Source organism: Mesocricetus auratus, unplaced genomic scaffold, assembly GCF_017639785.1.
Source record: "Mesocricetus auratus isolate SY011 unplaced genomic scaffold, BCM_Maur_2.0 Super-Scaffold_100044, whole genome shotgun sequence".
Taxonomy (NCBI): domain Eukaryota; kingdom Metazoa; phylum Chordata; class Mammalia; order Rodentia; family Cricetidae; genus Mesocricetus; species Mesocricetus auratus.
Window position 1 is genome coordinate 1,470,350 of NW_024429221.1, and position 18,975 is coordinate 1,489,324.

Below are 18,975 nucleotides of genomic sequence, written 5' to 3' on the forward strand. Positions count from 1 at the left end.
TTTAAGGAGTTGGTACATTTTAAGTTGGTTTTCTGATAACCATTTGTGTTTGTATCTGTCCTGGCCTCATTTTGGTAATTTACACCCATCTTCCTTTTTTAAATTTGTCAGTCCTGCTATAGATTAGTCAATTTTATTGATTTATCTTTCAGAGACAGCTTAGATTTTTCTTTACTTTCTCTGCTTTGCGTGTCATTGCTTTCCATGTTTATCTCCTGATTCTTCTGTGGCTTTCTTTCCTTGTTTGGATTTTATGCTTCTAGATTCGGCAGATTTGAGTCTTATCCTGTTTGCTAATCTATGCGATTAGTGACTAATTTACCCTCTTAGAACTGCTTAGGCCTGCTTGTGAAGGAAGCTCTCAAGGTGGATGGCCTATGAGAGACTCAGTTTTCTCAGTTGATGGCCTATCAGAGACTCAGTTTCCTCAGTTGATGGCCTATGAGAGACTCAGCTGTCTGGTGGATGGCCTATCAGAGCCTCAGCTTTTACAGGGGGTGGCCTGTCAGAGACTCGGCTGTCTGTGTTCTCTGACTGGACTAGTCTTCTTGTCTTTGCCTACCGAGAGGGGGATTGTGCAAAGGCTTTTTAGTGTGACACATTGCCAGGTTTCCCTCTGTAGTTCAGGGATACGAGAGGATGTTGGTTTGCAGCAGCCTGTGGTTTCAAACAGCTGGAATTCATTGTCTTTGGGGCCTGAGGGCTGAACATCTGAAATCAGGGTTCCCACAGAGTGCTGTGAGGAAGAAGACGGGCTCAGGCCTCCTTCCTGGTTGCCCATGGCTTGCTGTCAGTCTTTAGCATCCCTTGACTTCTGCCTCCGTCTCCACGTAACCGGCCTCTGGAGCCGTGCACAGTGAACTCTGGTTACTTACACGTCGTCTGGTCTAAGGTATTTTGCCACCGTAGGCTAAACAGACTAATCCTACAGGTCATCACACTTAAACAAACACTAACTGATGGGTAAGTGAGAAGAAGCTTAGTTGTTTTAAATGAGCCATTATTTGTGGTGTGTGTGCAGGCTTGCACACGCCACAGCCTGCCTGTGGTGGTTGGAGGATACCCTCCTGCAGTGTGACCTCTCCTGCCGCCTTTGCGTGCTCCTGGGAATTAGACTCTGGTCGTCAGGCTCCTGCAGCAAGTGCTTCAACTGCTGACCCATCTTGGCAGACCGTTAGTTACCTCATGTGAAACAAAGTTAAGTTTACTCTCGTGTTAAGAAAACAAACGAACGAGCCATGAAAAACATGGTTTAAATAAAGCTGATACTAAGTGGAGCGCTCAAGTGGTGATTTAATACAAGTCTGCTCACGAGCTGAGGCACCGTGCACAGAGGCAGCTGGGCCTTAGGACTCACCCTTCCGCTCTCCTCACTGCTGAGGTCGAAGAATACTGTCTCCTAGATCTTGATTTTAGTGGACAAGGCTCATCCGTGAGGTTGCCCCGAGGAGACTCGAGTGGTCCAGGACTTAGGATGTGGTGAAGGTGTGTTTAAACTTTCTAAGCATGTGTTTGTTTTAGGGATGTACACAGGATCAGATGGGCTCATGGTAGTTTGGTCATGGGCCCCATTTCTACACAAACAATCCCCCATCTTCTAAGGATAACACTGATAAGCCTTTTTTCTATATTTGCTTCCCGTTTTGGCCCTTTTGATTTTTGTTGTGCAGTGCAGGATCAGCCCCAGGGCTTACAGCACGTTAGACCAAGGCTCTGTTTTCATTGTGCCCATAGAAACTAACAGGAAAGTACTACAAACCCTATGGTTTTCCCCACAGGGGTTTTTGTGGGCCCAGTTAGGGCTCTGTGATGTTTTGCATATGTCTTTGTTCCCCATCTGCCTGCTTACAGGAAGTGATATTGTGATGAGAGCCAGGAGTCTGGAATCCAGACTTTTTCCTCTGTACATCCTGTCTAATACAGGGTACTTATGGTTTTTGTTTTGCAAGTGTGTGTGCGTGGATATGTGTGTACGTGTGCAGAGGCCAGAGCGTGATATCAGGTGTCTGCTCGGTCACTCTCCACCTCATTCCCTTGGGACAGGGAGCTGGGCTCTCAGCCAGCAAGCCCCAATGATCCTCCTGTCTCTGTCCCACACAGCATGAAGCTTACAGATATGTATGGTCATGCCCTGTCTTTTTATACGGGCACTTAGAGGACTCACGTCCTCATGACTGAGCAACAAGTTCTCTTTCTCGCTGAGGCACCTTGCTAACCCTTCAGATACTCATTTTGTTGACATCAAATTCTTAAGTTTAAATGGTGCTGTGGTGTGTGTGTGTGTGTGTGTGTGTGTACTTGTGCTGCCTCCTGCCCCCGTCCCCCCCTGCATATGTGTGGTGTCTAGAGGTCTGTATGAGATATCTACCTCCAGCACCTGTAGCGCTGACCACGCCCCCAAGCCCGCTACAGGTGTGTGTGTGTGTTGGGGGGGGTATCTCACTACAGAGGTCATCCACGGATGTCATTCCTCTGGAATCTTCTACCATGTTTTTTGGTTCGGTTTCTCATTGGCATGGAGGTCCCCGTTTAGACTCAGCTGGCTGACCGGTAAACTGGGGGATCTGCCTGTCTCCGCCTCTCTAGCACTGGATTACAAGTGCAGCCACCACAGCTAGCTTCTTTCCATGGGCTTTAGGGGCCAAACTCAGATCCTGTGTGTATAAGGCAAGCACGTTACCTACTGATCTGGCTTCCAGGTCCATGAGAGGATATTTTATATAGAATAAATGTATTTCTCTCCGATGTGTATGTTGAATTCCCAGCCTTCAATGAGATGCACCAGGAGTCTTCAGGAAGGCGTCAGCCCATGAGGGTGGCGTCTCATGGAGGTAATGGATTATCCTCCTTATGAGAGAAATCGTTGTTCTCATGACACATGAGAAGGCAACAATAAAGTGACTGTTTCCAAGCCAGGAACTGGGCTGTCACCAGCCCCTAATCAGTCGGTGCCTGGATCTTGGACTTCTAAGCCTCCCAAACAGTGAGAAATCCTGTTAAAGCCACCACAGCCTGTGGGACTTTTATAGTAGTTTAACTACCATGGAAAGCTTTTGAAATATCAGGAGCTACAGAAACACAGACGGCAATGCCACCCAAAGTAGATGCCGTTTTGTATAGTTCACGTGAAAAACGACTCTCGTTATCCAAGGACATAGGGTTTCTCTTTCAGTATGTTGACACTATTTCTTTAAAAAGAAAACCACAAAAGCTGTGCTCCTACCTTGAGTTCTTCATAGTATCTACACACTCTGATGTAGTACATGTGTGTGTATTCCATTTTTAAAGAACAAGATATCAGAGTGTCATTTTGTTATGTGAATTTCATCGTTCATTTTCTTGCTGTTGCCTCTGTAGAAACTGGACACCTGTCAAGCAACTGAATTTTGCATGTCTTTATTGTCTTACAAACAGGGGTGATTACACAGGAGATGGAGGCAGCGTGAGGCCCTGTGCGCTGTGTCTTTGCACCAGCATGGCTGTCTGGCACGGCAAATTTTACTGTGCACCGTGCACATTCAGAAATCCTTGACGTTAAGGCAGAGACGCTACGTAAGTGGATGTAAAACAGCAAAGGCATATCCTTTCGCTTCTAAACAAATCTTAGGGTGTTTGTGTAGTTCGATGTATCTGTCTAAACATCTTTTACTTTTAGAAGTCCTTGAGTTTTTGTGCCCAGCACCGACGGGCAACGCTTAGTTTCCTTATGTTTAGAGATGAATGCTTCCCTTTCTCACTGCCTGTTACACAGGAAATGGGACTTTAGCATACATGATTAAAATCAGAACCAATTCATTTTAATCCCAAACTATTCCTTAGACAGGAGAGAAAGGCTTTGGGGCTATCCATGCTTATTCTATGCTAACAGGACAATTAGAACGTGAAATGCAGAAACAAACAGCCTTGTGAACACAGGCTGCTTCCTAGCTGCCTTACCAAGTGAGTTCTCAGTTTCATGAGGCTGCCTGGAGAGAAAGCAAACAGAAAAGGTGCAAAGCTCATACGTGTCTGCTCTGCTTGAACTTGGTGTATTTGTTGAGTGTGAACTCGGTGTGTCTCTGCAACTCGTCGATGTGCGTGTTGAGCAGCCTCTCCAGCTCCTTGGCCCGCCTCTCCTCTTCCATGAGGAAGTGCTGCGCAGCCAGGGAGGCCGGGAGGGACATATCTGGTGGAGACTGAAGAGAAGGGAGAAAAGAGAGATCAGGTCAGAGCCTTTAGTCTCAGGCATGCACCTCCCTGACAGTCAACCCTGCGGCTTTGACAAAGTGCTGAATTGTGGGCAGAGTCCTCCCTTTGCAATGTAGCCTCTGCTCAAGAAACCCACCACACCATTAAAGAGCTCTAGAGGTGAAAACTGCAGTGGCCAGCTGCAAATCCAGGGTGGATGTAGGTACCAGTAACCCAAGCAGGACACATGTGGTCACTTGTAAGACAAGAAATCCAAAACATAGGCAAGTCTCAGATCTGGAGTAAAGATGGAGCAGATTGGGTAAAGATGGACATCCTGCTGGAGGTGGCCCTGTGTGTGTATGTGTGTGTGTGTGTGTGAAAGAGAGAGAGAATGTGTGTGAGTGTGTGAGAGTGTGTGTATGTGTGTGAATGTGTGTGAGTGAGTGTATGTGAGTGTGTGAGTATATGTATGTGAGTGTGTGAGAGAGTGTGTAAGCGTGTGTGAGTGTGAGAGAGTATGTGTATGTGTGTGAATGTGTGTGAGTGTATGTGTGTGAGACAGTGTGTATGTGTGTGTATGAGTGTGAGAGTGTATGTGAGTATGTGAGTGTGTGAGAGAGTGTGAGTATGTCAGTGTGTATGTGAGTGTGTGAGAGTGTGTAAGCGTGTGTGAGTGTGAGAGAGTATGTGTATGTGTGTGAATGTGTGTGAGTGTATGTGTGTGAGACAGTGTGTATGTGAGTGTGTATGAGTGTGAGAGTGTATGTGAGTATGTGTGTTTGAGTGAGAGTGTGTGAGTATATGTGTGTGAGTGTGAATGAGTGTGTGAGTGTGAATGAGTGTGTATGTATGTGTGTGAATGTGTATATGTGTGTGAGTGTATGTGTGTGAGCGTATGTATGAGCATGTGTGAGAGAGAGTGTGTGAGTATATGTGTGTGAGTGAGTGTGTGTGAGTATATGCATGTGAGTGTGTATGTGATAGAGTGTGTGAGTGTGTGAGTGTGTATGTATGTGAATGTGTGTGAGTGTATGTGTGTGAGAGTGTGTGAGTATATGTGTGTGAGTGTGAATGAGTGTGTGTGTGTGTGTGTGCGTGATGGTACTGCAGTCTTCCCTCACTAGGCAAGCTTAGTAAAAGAGGAAATGCGAGTGATGCCTGGTGTAGGTGGCTGGGAGATGTGGTGTACTTCACAGCTTGTGATGTGTTTAGTGTATATTTACACACAAAAATTAGGGAATAAAGGACCTTAGTTTTATTTAAACATTATAAAATTATTTAAAATTACACCACTTTTCCAGTTCCCTTATCTACCCTTCTTCCTCTTCATTGCTCTCCGAGACAGTGCTTCAGGCAGCCCAGGCTTGTCGGGAAGTCACTGTAGTTGAGGATGACTCGGGTCTCAGCCTCCACAGTGCTGGGATTCCCGGTGTGCACCGATGCACCTGGCTGCCTTCATTCTTCTTTATTTTTTATTTGTCAAGAAGAATGCAGCTGTATGGAAGTGAGCCTGGTCATAAGCTTAGTTCATCAGTCTATGAAAACTCAGGATCACAGCAGGTGACAGCAGAGCCCTGCAGACATGATCAGGTGTGAAATCCCAGCTGCACCTTCTGTACTGGGTACAGCCTCTCCGTGAGTCTAAAGAAACAGCTGTGAGCATGCAGTGTCTGCTGCTGATGGGTCAAAGACTCTCTTTCTAAATATCCAGGGCAAAGAGGGTCAGAGCAGTTGTCTTGTACATGGGATGGACACTGTTGACACCTCCTTGTCCCAGCCTGTGCTAATGATGCGTTGCAGTGAATTCCAATGAACGCTGTCCATCTGGACACTCAAAACACCATGCCTGCCTACTAACACAAGCAAGAAGTCAGTGAAGCTGAGGAACCCAAGACTGGAAACGACACACATACTTCAGAGCGTGAACCAAAGCCCCACACAAGACTCGGGGGCTTGGCATCCTCTTAGGCTGTGTGGGGCAGGCAAGGGTATCCATGCAGAGCACAGGTTAATGTGCACTGAAGTTCCGTGCTCTTGGCTAGAACCACCTTGATGCCTTAATGGGCATCACAGAAGCCTGACAGGCCTAGAACAAAGGAGAGTTCCATCGTGGGTTCAGGATAGGTCAGAAGTCCCGCCACTGGGGTTAGATGAGCGGTAAATCTTATTCTAGGAAAATCTCCAGCAGAGAGAATGCCTTGTGCATTTCATAAGCCTCAGGGGAAAAGTCATGTAGCAGGTGTTTAAGACCAGAGTAAGGCTGTGTCTCCTGCAGAAGAAGCCTGAATAGTCTGTAGACTACTCCATGCTGTGAGCCCTGGATGTCACAGAGCATCTAGCAGATGGACGATATTACCTGTTCCATTTTCTGTTCTTCTGGCAACTCCAGAAGATATTATGTATGGGCCCAATAGCAGAGTGGCCTTCTCATTGAGAGCTACTTAGCTTACTTCTGTGGGCCAGCAGAGCCCAGGAGATGTGCCACACCTCACTGACACCAAGAAGCCTCTTGGTTGCAGCTAAACCTCCCTGGGTGCCTCTCACATTGGAGAGGGCAGAGTTTTCTCCTCCCTGGAAGTGGTGTGCATTCCTGGGCTGACCCTTTTTGTCTCAGGGCTTTAGCGCTTACCTTGATGCTCTCTGGAATGATTCAGCACATGGCCATGCACAGTTTATACATGTTACTATATGTTAACACCTATCTGGGTCTGGTGGTACATGCCTGTAAACCCAGCACCTGAGAACCTGAGGCAGGAGGACTGTTGCAAGATCAAAGCCAGCCTGGGCTGCATGGCGAATTCTATGTCAGCCTGAGTCTGAGTGAGACCCTGTCTCTAAAAAATGAAGACAAACAAAAAAACTAAAAGGCATCACCAGGATTCTTGGTGGGGTCTTAGGTTTTCGTTTTCTTCTAGAGATAGGTGTGGTCAAATGGCCTGTAGAGCAGCCTACAGTCTTATTTCAGAGATGGTATCACATAACTTTAATCCCAGCATTCTGGAGGAAGAGGCAGGTGGATCTCTGTGGCCAGCCTGGTCTACCTAGTCAGTTCCCGGCCAGCCAGGGCTATACAGAGAAACCCTGTCTCAAAACAACGATAATAAGACAAACAAAAGAAAGAGAAGCTATTCTACCCTTCCCTATATTGGTCTCAGTATTGAACAGTCTACCTTAAAGGAAAAATCAGCTTCTAGAAACTCACCAGAGGGAAAACGTCCTCGTCACTAGTCAGGGGACTTGTCATTTCTTTGGCATGAAATGGCAAAGGTGGTGATGGTGGTGCCAGGGTTCTGTTCAGCTCACAGTCTTGGCCAACTCTAAAAGACGAGAAGAAATCAATGTCAGTGTCATTCTTAAGTATCCTTACTGTTGCGTTTAAACACCACGACCAAAGCAACTTATAAAAGGGAGTGCATACTTTGACTTATGGTTTCAAAGGGTCAGAGTCCACGACGGCCAAGTGAAAGAGCAGCCGAGAGCTCACGTCTTTATCCACAGCCGCAAAGTAAAGAGCTGACTGGTAACAGCACGAGTCTTTCGAAACACCTCAAAGCTCTCTCCACCCCAGTGACACACCTCCTCCAGAAAGACTGCACCTCCAAATTCTTCCCACACTGTTCCACCAACTGGGGACCAAATATTCCGGTATGCGAGGCCTCTCTCATTCCAACTATCCACCAAAGGACATGTTTGTGTAGCTGAAGGTTTTCACTTCCTGGATGTTTAGTTAGGGAGAACCAACTGAATGGATGAGTTTGTCTGGGTGTTTCTTTGAAAAACAAATGGTTTTTCTGAATAATCCCAACTTCACTTTAAAAACTTGGAATGTACAAAAAAGACAAACATGGTATGTACTCACTCATATATGGATTTTAGACATGGATTATGGGAGTTCCAGTCTGCAATCCCACTGCAAGAGAGGCAAGGAAACAGGAAGGACCCTAAGAGAGATATATATTGTACCCCAGAGAAGGTGGAATGAGGCAAGATCTCCTGAGCAGATTGGGAGCACAGGGTGGGGATGGGGAAAGGGAGCCAGGAAAAAAAGAGGGAGACAAGAAGAAGGGAGAGGAGGGCATAGGGGAGCAGGAAGGTTGAGTTGGGGGAAGAATAGAGGAGAGCAGAATGAGAAACACCATAATAGAGGGAGTCATTCTAGGTTTGAGGGGAGATCTGGCACTAATGAGAACTCCAGATATGTACAAGGATGACACCAACTGGCAAACTAAGCAGCAGTGGAGAGACTACTTTGAATGCCCCTCCCTGATAATGATTTTGATGGCTATCTTACATACCATCCTAGACCCTCCATCCAGTGACAGATGGAAGCAAAGGCAGACACCCACAGCTAAACACTGAACTGAACTCCTGGAACCCAGTGACAGAGAGGGAGGATTGATGAGCAAAGGGGTCAAGACTGGGCTGGTGAATCCCAGAGAAACAGTGGACATGAACAAGGGGGAGATCTTGGAACCCAGAGTGATGGCTGAGAGGCCAGCATGGGACTGATCCAGACCCCCTGAATGTGGGTGTCAGTGAGGAGACTCAGGCAATCTATTGGGCTTTTGGGCAGTAAATCAATATTTATCCCTGGCACACTAATGGACTTTGGGCGTCCATCCCACAATGAGGGATGCTCTCTCAATTTGGACACTTTGGGGAGGCCACGGGCCCTCCCCAGAATGAAATGACTCTAGAGATCCCCCATGGAGGGCCTCACCCTCCCTGGGGAATAGAGTGGGGATTGGGTGGGGGGCTGGGGGAGTGGGGGGAGGGAGTGGGCATGGAGGGGAGGGAGAGGGAGCTGGGACTGACATGGGAAGCAAGCTTGTTTCTAATTTAAACATATAATAAAAAAGTGTTTTTAAAAAACTTGGAATGTAGAGTTATATGAAGCATGAAACACAGTGATTGCCAGGACGGCCTCAGCCTTCCTAATTCTAATTCCTCCTAATTCTTTTGTATTTCTAGGCCATTAGAAGAACTGAAGTCAAGATGACAGAAATCTCAAAACAGTGAACACCACTGCCCCGTGGAGTTCTAAGAGAGATGCTGAAGTCCTCTGCTGTACTTCACAGCTCTCACAATGAATCGTGGTTTGGGGGTGTGGTACCACGCAGCTGTAGTAACCAGTTCCTTCCGAGTCGCTAACTTGCAGCCTGCTTCCCACTGGTGCCCTCCCAGGCACCTGGCTCACTTAATGTGTTTGTTCTCTCCGACTTTCTCTCTCTCACGAGAAAGGGTTCTTAAGACAGGTGGAGGCCAATGCATGTAAAACTTGTAGAACATGATGCACGCTGCATTCTGGACACTCAGTAAACATCGGGGATCATCTTGATGCCCATTTGGTCTTCAAAAAAGCCCACCAAGGTGGATGTGACTACAAATGAAGAAGCTAAAATGTAAAGTTATTTACCTGCTCATTTCCTTTCCCGTTTTCTTTCTGGCACTAGGGAATGGAGCCCAGATTCTTGCAAAGAATGCTAGGCAACTGCCCTACCACTGAGCTACACCCTGTCTCTGTTTATGGTTTTGTTGTTGTTGTTTGTTTTGTTTTTGTTTTGAGACAGGGTCTCCCCAGGCTCTCCTTGAACTTGAGTCCTCTTGCCTCAGTGCCCCTGCCTCCCCCTGGCACCCCATCCTCACTAAGTGTGGGATTACATATGCCCCTGAGTCACCAGTCCATCTTCAACCATTGGTTTTAACTGCATGAAAATTGTTTCTTTTATTTTTGAGATTACAGTATGACTACATCATTTCCTCCTTCCCCTTTCTCCCCCCAAACCCTCCTATATGCCCCTCCTCCTTATGCAAATGTATGTATTCCTAAATACAACCATCTCGGCCTGTCTAATGTTACTTTAGATTCCAAAGGAGGGACGCAATCAGTAGTCCCACATGGCTATGACACTATGAACCCCGTCAACAAGCAGGATGGCACTAGAACCCTACAGGTACAGTAGAGCCTTGGCAGTCACTGACAGCTCTCTAACTGGACTTAAAATGCACTCAACAAGAGGATAATCATGCCTGGAACTAGAAACCTAACCAGCTACCCAAGGTTAGTGAAGTCATGGATCTTGGAGAAGAACCCACAATTCTGCTAAACGAGCACAGTTTCAACTACATTTGAAACATGTGTCCTTATACACACAGGTAAGCATACAGTCCTTACCCCTGAGAAAGGAAACTTCTCTTTACAACAGAGAGACGCCATTATAGAAAACCATAACTAGTCAAAATGTCCAGTTGTGGAGTCCAGCCAGCCCCGGTGGCTACATCTACATTAAATACAGTTCCTGAACTTAAGGTTCAGAGAACACTGCAGAACACAGAGCAGAAAGACTGTAAGAGCCAGAGGATTGTGTTTGCTGTGAGACGGTCCCTCCGAGGAATGTCAGAAATTACACCCATAAAGTCTCACCCTCGTGACTGTCCACCTGTGAACTTCGCAAGGATGACACCAATGGACACGCCAAAGTGGATGGAAAAAAACCAGTTGGTTATCTAGTACCAACTGGTCCAACCTGACAACAGTTGTTTACTTTAAAAAATGAGAATTGCTAGGAACTGGTAACTTTGAACTGAAGTCCAAATTTTCCTGAGGTCGAACCCCACAATGAGGATGAAAAGCACACTATGGAATTTACTGTTTGTGCTAAAATATTGGAAGATGTAAGTAAGAAAACACTGAACAGATAAGCAAATAAGGAACAAAACAACAAGCCTTAAAATTGAACCGAAGACCATCCCACCTGGCCTGTTTAACTAAATAAATGTCTTTCACGAAAGTAGGGCTTGTATTTAATCAAATCACCAAAGACCATGAAAACATAAAAATCCCTTTAATTGAAAGCTATTTATCCTTATTAATAACCCAGATTTCCCACAGGTGTTAACCATTTTCAAAGTAATGTTTTGATACAATTTAAAAACCCACACTGTATTTTTCTGTTCTCATCCAAAGTCTGATCCATGCAGACTTGCTTCTTATGCAGATTTCTTTAAGTCTGTGCATACAGATGCCATGAAGCTTGGCACTAGGTGCCTGCAGATCAGCACAGAGAAACAAACACATGTATCCCAGTTTTACTAGCTTGAGATAAACCTTTCCCCCCATTATCCCACACCATAATTACCATGGAAACAGAAGAGCAAATTAAATGGAAATAACACGGCCTATGATATGAACAATAGATGAAACATTTCACAGTTCAAACTGAGCAGTAACAATCGTATAATGTACCTGCATATCATCTCTGGCCTGAGCCTAGTGTCTACATTTCGGGGTGGAAAAAACAAGACAATTATAGATGTAATCTGAGAAATGTGAGATTTTGTGTGTGTGTGTGTGTGTGTGTGTGTGTGTGTGTATGTGTAATCTCAAATTGTGCAGAGATTTTATATAAAGTATTTGTGTGTGTGTGCAATCTCAGTTGTGCAGAGATTTTATATAAAGTATTATTTGTTCTAAATTATCTACTAATTATCACAATTATCCATTTTGCTGTGAATGTATGGAGATGGTTTACAGCCCTAATTACTAAGATTTATATAGGAACTTTTTTAAAATTATAAGATCAATAAAATATTGAGATTGAAGGAAAAAACTATATTATGAAGTAAAGTGCTTTGGCTTAAATCATCTTTATAGCTGAAAGCCCTTCTAGGACATAGCTATTCAAACACTTCATAAAACTACCCTGCACAAAATGCTGCACCTATCTGTTTAAAGAGGGCTTAAAAATTATTGCAGAAAGCTTTTGATATCCACTCACAAGTCTCACTGCTTTCCCATAGGCCCTGCTTCAGGGCCGCTAAGTATGGCCGGCTCATCTTGCCTGGATGGGAGGCTGGACTCCTCATGGAGCATGAGGTCCTGTCTAGAGCATGCAGGCCTCTCACATGTGGCCCATGCCGCCTCTCCAGGCCCTCCTGGGCTGTGGGATGATGTCCTAGGCAGGGGCAAGAAGCCGCCATCTACCGCTAGCCTCCACAGCCTCACTCCTCACACTCACAGAAGCTTCACCGTCTGCGGCCTGCACCGTCTCCAGGCTTGAAGCCTTTAGTGTGCTGTGTTCGGCTCCTTATTGGTTAGTACCCATTACTAGTGTCTTCGTGGTTCATGCTATAAGAATCTGAATCACGAATTCACTTTTTAAGAGGCCTGTTTGTTTCCATGTGTATGCGTGGGCACCTGCCTGTGAGGGCTAATGGGCCCCACTGGGATGCAGGTGCTGGCGGGAGTCAGAGGGAGTCAACTCCCCTGAAACTGGAGTGACAGGCGCCTGTGAGCCATCTGATGTGGGTGCTGGGAACTGAACCCAGGAACTCTGGAGGAGCAGTAAGTGCTCTTACCACTGAGCCATCTCTGCAGCCCCGCGACTTCACTTTTAAGCGTGGATTCTCATATAGAGACAAGCTCCATTTATTACAAAATTGGCTTGCCATTAAAATTAGCTACACTAATAGTTCTGGACCCCAACACTCTAAATCAGCCTGTAAATTCTCCTGCAACTTCAAAACACTATTTTTTTAAAGAACAAGTCAGAGCATCTTAACCAAATTCCATTAAATCTCATAAAAATTTTCAAACGATGAATAGGTTATTATTCTAGGAACTAAATGCTTTGGGTCACCTGAAGATGCTTCGGATTTCCAGTGAGACCCCATTAAGGTATCGCTTCAAATAGAGTGAAAGTCAGAAGTTGGGAGTGAATAGCAGATCGTTTAAATAACAGATCGCTCTGATCTTCCTCTGTTTCAAGGGAGAATTTCCTTAGACTGTGACCTTCGGTTTTATGGAGCAATGTTATTTTTCCTTCTCCAAATAGTTTAACCCATTGATATGTAAAGATAAGTCAGGTATTTTTCTAGCTAACTTACATCTGACAAATATATGGATAAAACCTACATGCACAGACCCCCACACATATACACATACACATAAACATATATATGCATACACACATATGCATATACACACATATGCATACATAGACATGCACACGTAAAGGTATATACACAAACAGATGCACATATACATACATACACATACATATATATGCATGCACACAGATGCATTCACACATATACAAATACCTACACACATGCACACATATACACAGATACATAGACACCATGCATACACAAAACCACACACATTCATATACACACATATGTATACACACATACACTACACACACATTTACACATACATACACACATGTGTGCATACATACATGAGCACCCATGTACATGCACACATGTGTGTATACATGGCTTTTGCTACTTGGCTCCCCGAGCTGGGCAGTGAGGGAAGGACATTAGCAGGGAGCTACCTGCTTTCCAGTTCTCCACTGCTGAGCATTCAGTGTCCCTGCGTCTCAACAACTCTTCCCCATAGTGGGTTTTACATAGCAATAATTTATTCAGACCATTTGAAATGCTGTTTCTTTTCAAAACCAGGTCACCGAAGAACACTGAAATCAGACGAGGCATTAAAACAAATTTAATGAAACTTTCAGCAAATGGAGCTGGCGGGGCACGGCTCTGCAGCAGGAGCTTATTAAGATAATCTCCCGCAGAGCCTTTTACTCCTTCCTGCCTCTGTCTCCCACTGTCTTGTTTTTGTTGCGCACTGTTAATGCACGCTGCACAGCCTGACAAACGAAGATTAAGGGCCAAGAAAAACATTTTTTAAAAATAACAAACTGTAGAGCAGCGGCGGCGCAGCACCTCACCTGAAGCTACCAGAGCAGCTCTCATGAGGGAGGACAGGAGCTGGGGAGCCCAGGACATCAGCCAGCAGTGGGACAACACTTCCCAGCATCGTTAGCGCTGGGCTTTGCTCTAGGAGACCCAAAGTAGTGATGTGCTTCGTGAGGTTCTGATTCTGGATTAGAGCACGACCTCTTAGAACAGGCTTTGAACTCTGCCGGGTGATCAACACTTGTTCAGCCAGCCATCAGAGGACCGGCTTTTGGCTTTTCCCACAATGCTCACACTGAAACCCCCATCGTGGTACCACGCCACGGCGTCCCGTCTTCCACGGCGCCTCCACTAGGACGCTGCCCTCACGGCACCACAGTACCCACCCTGCAACACCCACGCCATGCCACATTACTCCCGCCGCAGCACCCCCAGCTATGTCACCGGCGCCACAGTGTCCCGACCATGGCGCCTGCACCGCAGTACCCTCGCCGTAATACCCAACTGCAGTGCCACTACAGTGCGCCTGTTGTGGAATAATCTTTTTCCACACTGGGAAGAAATGTCACTAAATGGAGCCGGGCGTTGGTGGCGCACGCCTTTAATCCCAGCACTCTGGAGGCAGAGGCAGGCGGATCTCTGTTGAGTTTGAGGACAGCCTGGTCTACAGAGCGAGTTCCAGGACAGCCTCCAAGACAATACAGAGAAACCCTGTCTCGAAAAACAAAAAACAAACAAATAAACAAAAAGCTAAATGGCCCGTAGCTAGGCAGAGAGAATGCTGGGAAGAGGAAGGGTGGAGTCGCCAGTCAGAAGGAAGGAGAGGAGGCAGCATGGACAGTGCAGAGTAAAGGGACTGAAGCCACAAGACAAAAATTAGGTTGATAAAACTGGGTCCCTATGGGAGCATTGAACAGACCTTTCCCCCCTTTGGTTTGCTCCATAGACTTTGCTTAGCTACCAAGATGAGCATCACCTTCTCCAAGCCTCAGGTCCAGCTATTAGACTAGTCACCAAAATACACGTTAGTCACCATGAATATTATAAAAGTAATTAATATTCAAAATACAACATTAATGAAACTACACATATTACAGGTTCCTTCGCACAATCCCGCTAACACCCTGTACACGAGAAACCAGGAAACATTGTTAGGCATTCACATTGAGAGTATCTCAAGCTTCTGAGGACGGGCTGAGTCCCAGTGTGGTCTGGACTTTCTTAATCACCACGAAAGGCTTATGTCAGAGACGTTTGGTGAAGGCAGCATGCCATAGCCCTTCTCAGAAACCCACATTGCAAAGTAACGTCTTCGTGGCTCTGAGGAGTCCCAGGGAAAAGGAATCGCTTTGCTGAGCATTTGTAAGGCTGGGGAGACAGTCATCTGCCCCCTGAGACACTTCTGACTGCATAGATCGTTATTAAAATTGACTTAATTAGCATGTCTCATGGTGAACATTGACTTGGGATGTGAACTAAGACATTTTAGAGATCATGAGGATAAAATGGTATTGATCTTTCGTGCACTCTACTCTCACTACTCTCTCAGTGTCCGTGGGACCCTTGTGAGGATGTGACCAGCAGTTGGTCACCGTGGCGAGAGGGACAACACCAGGTATCTGCATCACGGGAGGACAGACAGAAGTGACACTTTCACATGTTTGGCTTTACCATTGTGCTTAACAGGCTGAACTCTAGTTTTCCCTGTTCTCACAACATTGAAAAGATGACTTGTTTATTTGTACAGCATGTCTCCTTGCAAGAGCATTCTGAAGTGACTAGAAAACAAAACTACCGGGGACCCCTCCCACCATTGTATTTGGACAGCTATTGCCAGTGTGAGTTCTTCTTATGAAATAGTGTGCCCAGACTCCTGTTACCACTACCAGATAAAATGCAAACGTGCAAAGAAGCCGTCATTTTACATCACTTATGAATTTCCCCCCAAGGCATCTCTAAGTGGCCGTTCTAGATTGCTGAGTCAGCATACCTGTCTCCGCTTGTCTCCATCTTCAGCTGGCTCTGGTAAGCGCATGTTCCTGCTTCATCATAGCCACTCTGGTTAGGCCATGCCGCCTTCCCGTTGACATGGAGCTTTGCAAGATCACTTCGGAGCCTTTGGTTCTCGTACTCCAGTTTGTTAATCGATGTGTACCGCGACTGCTCCTTGTCAGCCAAGCCCGCATTCTAGGAGTAAAACAAAGCCCCACTGAATGACCTCACACAGGACATGTGTTTTCCACATGTTTGGACTCATATGTTGGGAAGGTCCTTTCACTTGAGCTAGGTGACATAGTTTTTGTGAACTCTCTGTTCCCCCTGAACATTTTAAATAGAAGGTATTAATGTTAATAAATTAAAATATATTTTAGAAGACTTTGGATAGCTGCCTTAAAGAGGTGTAAAATTTATTTAATCACTCCTTTCCTTGAAAACTGGGTGTTTCAGAAATCATCAATGGCACCGTGACTAGCTCACACACACAGACCTTCACTGGCATTCCTATAGAACATGAGAATAAACGGAGTGAATGTCTCCGAGGACCTCATTGGGAGGTGCTAATCCCCCCTCATTACTCTCATACATTACAGCTGGAGAGACAGCTCAGAGGTTAGGAACAATTGCCGCTCATCCAAAGGACCAGGGTTCAGTTCCCAGCACCCGCACTGGGTGTCTCACAACCACTTGTAACTGCAACTCCAGGGGATCTGATGCCCTTTTCTGGTCTCCAAGAGCACATGCACAAACACACACAAGCACATTCCTTCAAAGGATATCTATCGTAAATTCCCACCAACAATAGACTAAAGATCTTTATTACACTCACAATTTAATACTACTATTGGTAGTATTTATTAGTGGGAAATAAGCAGCAGCCTTTATCACTGAGGTAGAACTTGTATTCGTGTTCTTTTGGCAGTTTTTACTCTATGCAGTCTCAGTTGCTTCATGTATTCTTTGGTCATTTTCCCACTTAGAAGTTTCTGCTTACCAATATCAAAATATATTTTAACACTAGAGGCAGCAATCCGGTGCTTCTCCAGTTGCTTGAAAGTATGGTTTGTGTGGTTTTTAGAAGCTATTTATAAAGTTTGAATTGTGCTTCATGACGTGCTTTATCTAGAAAGGTACTTTGAGCCTTGTTGTTTTAATTTAGTGAAATGTCACCTTTCCCCTGCTCCTTCCTTTTTACCTCACATTCCAATTTTCTTTTTTTTTAAAGAGCTATTAAATATTTACTTTCACTTTCTTCTATTTGCTTTATGATTTCATTATTTCACTTTAATTCTTTAACTTGTTTTGAGTTAATTTTGCTATAAAAGTAAAGACAGTAAAAATAATAAATTATTCCAACTATTCCAATCGCATATTGATTAAAATATTCATGCCCCGCATGCTGGGTGATGTAACAAATTCCATGCAGAACTTATGTGGACTGGGATGGGAATCTGAACTATTTAGCTGCATTGATCTTGCAGTTGAGACAGAGCCAACACTGCACATTTGAATCTGTGTCCTTTTATAGTAGAGATTTGCTACCTGATCTACTAATGCATGGTCTACAGAATATAAAACAAAATACATTTAAATTACAAAATAAATGCCTTAAACAAGCGGCTTAGAGATTTCCCAGGCTGTTTTAATTAAACACGGTAGGAAGTTTCCAGAGCAGGTGTGTGTGTGTGTGTGTGTGTGTGTGTGCATGCGTGCGCACACACACACTCGTGAGCTTATACTGTTCCCATAAAGCTTTGCAGGATAGACTCTATTCTGACACAGCAAGTTGTGGGAAAGCTCTGTGTGACACTCTATCGTCTGCCTCTGTCCAGTCCCGTGCATTGACTATCCCGAGCTGCATTGCGGCTGGCTGACAGGACAACAGTTCTCTGGGGTCAGAAGGGTAATACTGTAGCACAAAATACCTGGATTGAGCAACCCATCCTTTTGAAGCTCCAAACATTTGGAATTCAAGCCCTAGAAAGCTAAGTGATTGGAGCTTAGACTTTTGTTTTTATAGTCCCACAATTCTCAAGCTTTGAGATCCATTCACACAGAATAATACTCAAAGTCACTCCCAACTTTCCCACATTTTTGAATAGCTGATATCTATCGGCAATCATTCATACCATCATATTAATATCAACACAGAAAATAAAGTTGTAAATATACTTACACAATATGTACATATAGGCTATTAAAATGTTCACTTGCTTTGTTTCGTGTCAAAGACTGATCTACTTACTGTTGTTTTCTTGCATGCTATGACAGTTTAGGAAATGCAGAGGAAGGTCTGAATTCTGGGGGAAGACTCTGAGGAGGTCATTTAAGCAGCTCACTGAGACCTGGAGAAACTTAGCCACCCTGTGGCTGACCCAGCCAACCTTTCTCTACAGCTAGAGCACGCTGCCCACAGGGCAGTGGCCTCCAAAGAGCTTCCTCCTCCCCAGCCCCCAGCCCCACCCAGGCATCTGTGATCAACTTTCTTCTCCTCAATGGAGGGAAGCAAAGAGCTTCCTCCTCCCCAGCCCCACCCCGGGCATCTCAGATCAACTTCCTTTTCCTCAATGGAGGAAAGCAAAGAGCGCCAGGATTAGGCAACCAGAAACGTTCTCAAATCTGTATTTATTTAGATAGGACCAATTTCAAGATCAGTGATTTCCTTGTCTAGCATGGACATACTGGAGCTGGAACGATGGCTCAGTGGTTAAGATCACTTGGCTGCTCTTGCAGAGGACCCAGATTTGGCTCCCATCATGGGCATGGCAGCTAATAACTGTCCTTAATCCTTAGCCCCGTTCCAGGGGACCAGACACCATCTGACTTCTCCATGCACTGCATACATGTGGTACACAAACATACATGCAAGTTAAAAAAAAAAAGAAAAAACCAACTGCTATCTTAATATTACTGAAATATTAGGAGGCTGAAAGTAATGTCTATATTTTGTCTCTTTCTACCTAGGGTGAAATTTCAGCTGTAGCCTATTAATTTTATATTTATATATTCCAATCATTGCTGAAATAATTATCTGATTATGGGATTTTTTTGTACTTACAGAATTTTAATACATAGGAATGCATTTCACAATAGGGC

The 18,975-nt window shown here is 45.0% G+C and overlaps 1 protein-coding gene across 4 annotated transcripts in view; it reads right to left on the reverse strand.

The window, feature by feature from the left end:
- Positions 1-3,380: 3,380 nt before the first annotated feature.
- The window catches only part of Deup1 (deuterosome assembly protein 1), a 67,249-nt gene continuing 51,654 nt past the window's right edge, over positions 3,381-18,975 (reverse strand). For all 4 annotated transcript variants that reach the window (XM_040735260.1, XM_040735261.1, XM_040735258.1 and 1 more), the window contains 3 exons: positions 15,872-16,068; positions 7,373-7,487; positions 3,381-4,175 (listed from right to left, as the gene is read on the reverse strand). In XM_040735260.1, the coding sequence (XP_040591194.1) occupies positions 3,999-4,175; positions 7,373-7,487; positions 15,872-16,068 (489 nt within the window). In that variant the 3' untranslated portion in view covers positions 3,381-3,998. The remainder of the gene's footprint in view (positions 4,176-7,372; positions 7,488-15,871; positions 16,069-18,975) is intronic.